The sequence below is a fragment of the Cystoisospora suis genome, assembly GCF_002600585.1.
Source record: "Cystoisospora suis strain Wien I chromosome Unknown contig_13770, whole genome shotgun sequence".
In the NCBI taxonomy this organism is placed as follows: Eukaryota; Apicomplexa; class Conoidasida; order Eucoccidiorida; family Sarcocystidae; genus Cystoisospora; species Cystoisospora suis.
In genome coordinates, this window is record NW_027166511.1 from 1 (window position 1) to 781 (window position 781).

General features: G+C 53.4%; 1 protein-coding gene across 1 annotated transcript; it reads right to left on the reverse strand.

Moving 5' to 3' along the window:
* Nucleotides 1-20: 20 nt before the first annotated feature.
* CSUI_011562 (trigger factor protein) lies at nucleotides 21-777 on the reverse strand. Its single transcript, XM_068071660.1, has 2 exons — nucleotides 684-777; nucleotides 21-479 (listed from the first exon to the last, which is right to left on the reverse strand). The coding sequence occupies exons 1-2, from the start codon at nucleotides 751-753 to the stop codon at nucleotides 292-294; spliced, it is 258 nt and encodes an 85-aa protein (XP_067916364.1). The 5' UTR covers nucleotides 754-777; the 3' UTR covers nucleotides 21-291.
* Between the last annotated feature and the right edge of the window lie 4 nt (nucleotides 778-781).

Sequence of the window (781 nt, forward strand, 5' to 3'; positions counted from 1 at the left end):
ACATGCTATTATCCCCGGATCCACAGCAAGTCTTTGGATCCGGGGATAATAGCATGTACGCAGAACGGTAGCCCGCACCGACAGGGGCACCCCCATAAGTGCTGTAGGCCAAGAGGCCAGCTACATTCTGTTGGCTGGATTCCCACTCTCTCCCTAATCCGCTACAGTGAACTCGGGTCACTCAGAGGAGGAAGGCTCATCCGCGAGACGATGCGTCTTAGGTACAAGAATTTCCATACACGCCATGTCAGTTGATGCAGACGGCTTTGTGGCGGGACGGGGCATTACCAGCTACTCCGTTGAGTGTGGCCCGAGAGGTGGCGGACGTTTGCTCTCGCCAGGATCCTTAAAGAACTTCAAGCTGAGGTTCTTCCACTTTTCGTTTTCTTCAACCAACTTTTGGCGATGCTCTCGGTATCTTTGCACGTTGGCCCCTGTAGGATATGCCTTCATTCCGTATGACACGTCGCCGCCGGCGCCTACGAAGATCGTCAAGATCGAGAGCAAGGTGAACACAATGGGAGAGAACTAAGCCACAGTTAGCTAGCATTGTACACCTAACTCTCCCAGCACGCCGTAGTGCACACCAGGGAACAATTTCAAAATACAGTTTGACAAGAACTCTCTGCCATGTTAGTCGGCATCGTTGCGCCTCCCAGAATCACACGCGGAGACGCGCTTACGAGAGGCGAAGAAAAGCGGCGCAACACACCAGATCCCCTGGGCAGTGTTTTTCGGCTGTGACAAGACCATCAATCAGACCGACAGTACTCGGCAAAGC

Coding starts and splice junctions, on each gene's coding strand:
- CSUI_011562 (XM_068071660.1), bottom strand. CDS start 753: ATGGTCTTGTCACAGCCGAAAAACACTGCCCAGGGGATCTGGTGTGTT. Junction 480..683: donor GCCGCTTTTCTTCGCCTCTC/GTAAGCGCGTCT, acceptor CGATCTTCGTAG/GCGCCGGCGGCGACGTGTCA.